The sequence below is a fragment of the Penaeus monodon genome, chromosome 22 (genome assembly GCF_015228065.2).
Source record: "Penaeus monodon isolate SGIC_2016 chromosome 22, NSTDA_Pmon_1, whole genome shotgun sequence".
Lineage (NCBI taxonomy): Eukaryota > Metazoa > Arthropoda > Malacostraca > Decapoda > Penaeidae > Penaeus > Penaeus monodon.
The window spans coordinates 27,944,625-27,946,205 of NC_051407.1; the positions used below are offsets into that span (position 1 = coordinate 27,944,625).

Genomic DNA, 1,581 nt, shown 5'->3' on the forward strand with positions numbered 1-1,581 from the left:
GTACGCAAGACTCATAAAAGTGCGGTACCGACGCATATGTAGAAAAAAAGAAGAAAAAAACAAATGTTGGTTTTCCAAGTTAATCATAAGTAAGGACACGATGGCATGTTCCCGAGAGGGCTCTTTTTCGCGTGGGTGTGCGCGCGGATTTGCATACTCAAGTGGGAAGGACAAGAACACAGATGGTCATGCATGGATGTATGCCTTTCTAAGATTTACTTTTGCTTTAACAATGGAATGTGTATTAGTAAATATTCTCCCGCAAAACAGGTCACCACGGAAGCGGGATAAAGAACCGGTTCCACATGCCCAGCTCCGCCATGTCAATGCCTTCCCTAGCCGTGAGCGAGAGCAAGGAGGAGAAGGACTCGCAGGAATCCAAAGGGGAAACGGCGCCAGCGAAGAACGCCGCCGCAAGTGCCTCCTGCCAGAAGGATCAAAGGAGTTCTGCGGGGAAGAAGTCAAAGAGCCAGGGCAGTTTGGTTCCTGCCGAGGGCCAAGACGCGGCGAAGTCTCCGGACAAGAGAAAGGGCTCGGCACTCGAGCAGAGTTCCTCCCGGAAGTCCTTGGGCAGAAGGAACAGGGGGAGCACAAAGAGCGCCGAGGAGCTCACCAAGAAAAACGGGAGTCAGAGGGGGGAAGGGAAAAGGGGAGGGGAAAAGATCGCGAGCCCTGAGTGCGGACCCCCAGGAGACAAGAAGCCCGCGAGAGGACGGGGCAGAGGGGAAAACGATGGGGAAAGTCCCCCGACGGAGTGCGAGATGAATTTTCCAAAACGGAAATCTCGACGGGGGGGAAGACCCCCGCGGGGGTTTTGAGGGGCGGGAGGGGCCCCCTGCCCCCCCCCACTGAAGCAGCAGACAGTGACCCAGTGACCACTTGTGCGCCCCCGCCATTCCGAAACGCCCGAGGAGGCGGACGCGGGACGGCCCGGGACAGGAGGGACGTGGGCGAAGGCGCGAGGAAAGCGGCGAATAAGTTGGGAACGGGAGAGGGAGTGAATGCCGCGGCGGAGCATGATCTGTTGCAGACGGAGCAAGAAAACAGGTAGAGGGCTTGGTTAATTTTTTAAAAGAAATTAAAGCTAAAATTATACGTAAAGCAAAAATAATATATTTACATACTCATTTATCAGGAAATCAAGTAATTAAAAAATACAAATTATATATATGTTTATATTGGCACTTTTTGCACAATATGATAGATAGTCTAACAAATGGCTTCATCGATTCACTTCTCGAACTCAGGAACTACGACAGCGATAGCATAATGGACGAGGAGGAAATGCGCTGCAATGCCGCTGCCCTTGAAACAGCTGTGCAGGAGGAGCAGCGGCTGAAGAAGCAAATCGAAGAGACGGAGAAAGCAGAGATTCAGGTAGCGTAATGTTTTCACTTCTAAGAAGGGTTTCCGTCGCGGATTAAATTAAGAACTGCTGGAAGGCCCCGGTTTTTGTCAAGTGACTTGTCATTTCTGCGGTTAGGAACTTGCGCTTTTGTGTTCGTTTGTCTGTAGAGATACACGAGGTTTAGAGAAGTAAATGAGTGTAAGTATACTCATGCAGACCTTGGGGACATACGC

At 51.0% G+C, this 1,581-nt stretch overlaps 2 protein-coding genes across 2 annotated transcripts in view; both read left to right on the forward strand.

Moving 5' to 3' along the window:
• The window catches only part of LOC119587406 (serine/arginine repetitive matrix protein 2-like), a 23,010-nt gene extending 22,192 nt beyond the window's left edge, over positions 1–818 (forward strand). The window contains exon 7 of the mRNA XM_037936144.1: positions 271–818. Within this exon, the coding sequence (XP_037792072.1) occupies positions 271–818 (548 nt within the window). The remainder of the gene's footprint in view (positions 1–270) is intronic.
• A 121-nt stretch (positions 819–939) lies between these two features.
• The window catches only part of LOC119587069 (S phase cyclin A-associated protein in the endoplasmic reticulum-like), a gene marked incomplete at its 5' end in the record, with an annotated part of 62,059 nt that continues 61,417 nt past the window's right edge, over positions 940–1,581 (forward strand). Inside the window, 2 exon segments of the mRNA XM_037935816.1 lie at positions 940–1,047; positions 1,248–1,377. Of these exon segments, the coding sequence (XP_037791744.1) occupies positions 940–1,047; positions 1,248–1,377 (238 nt within the window).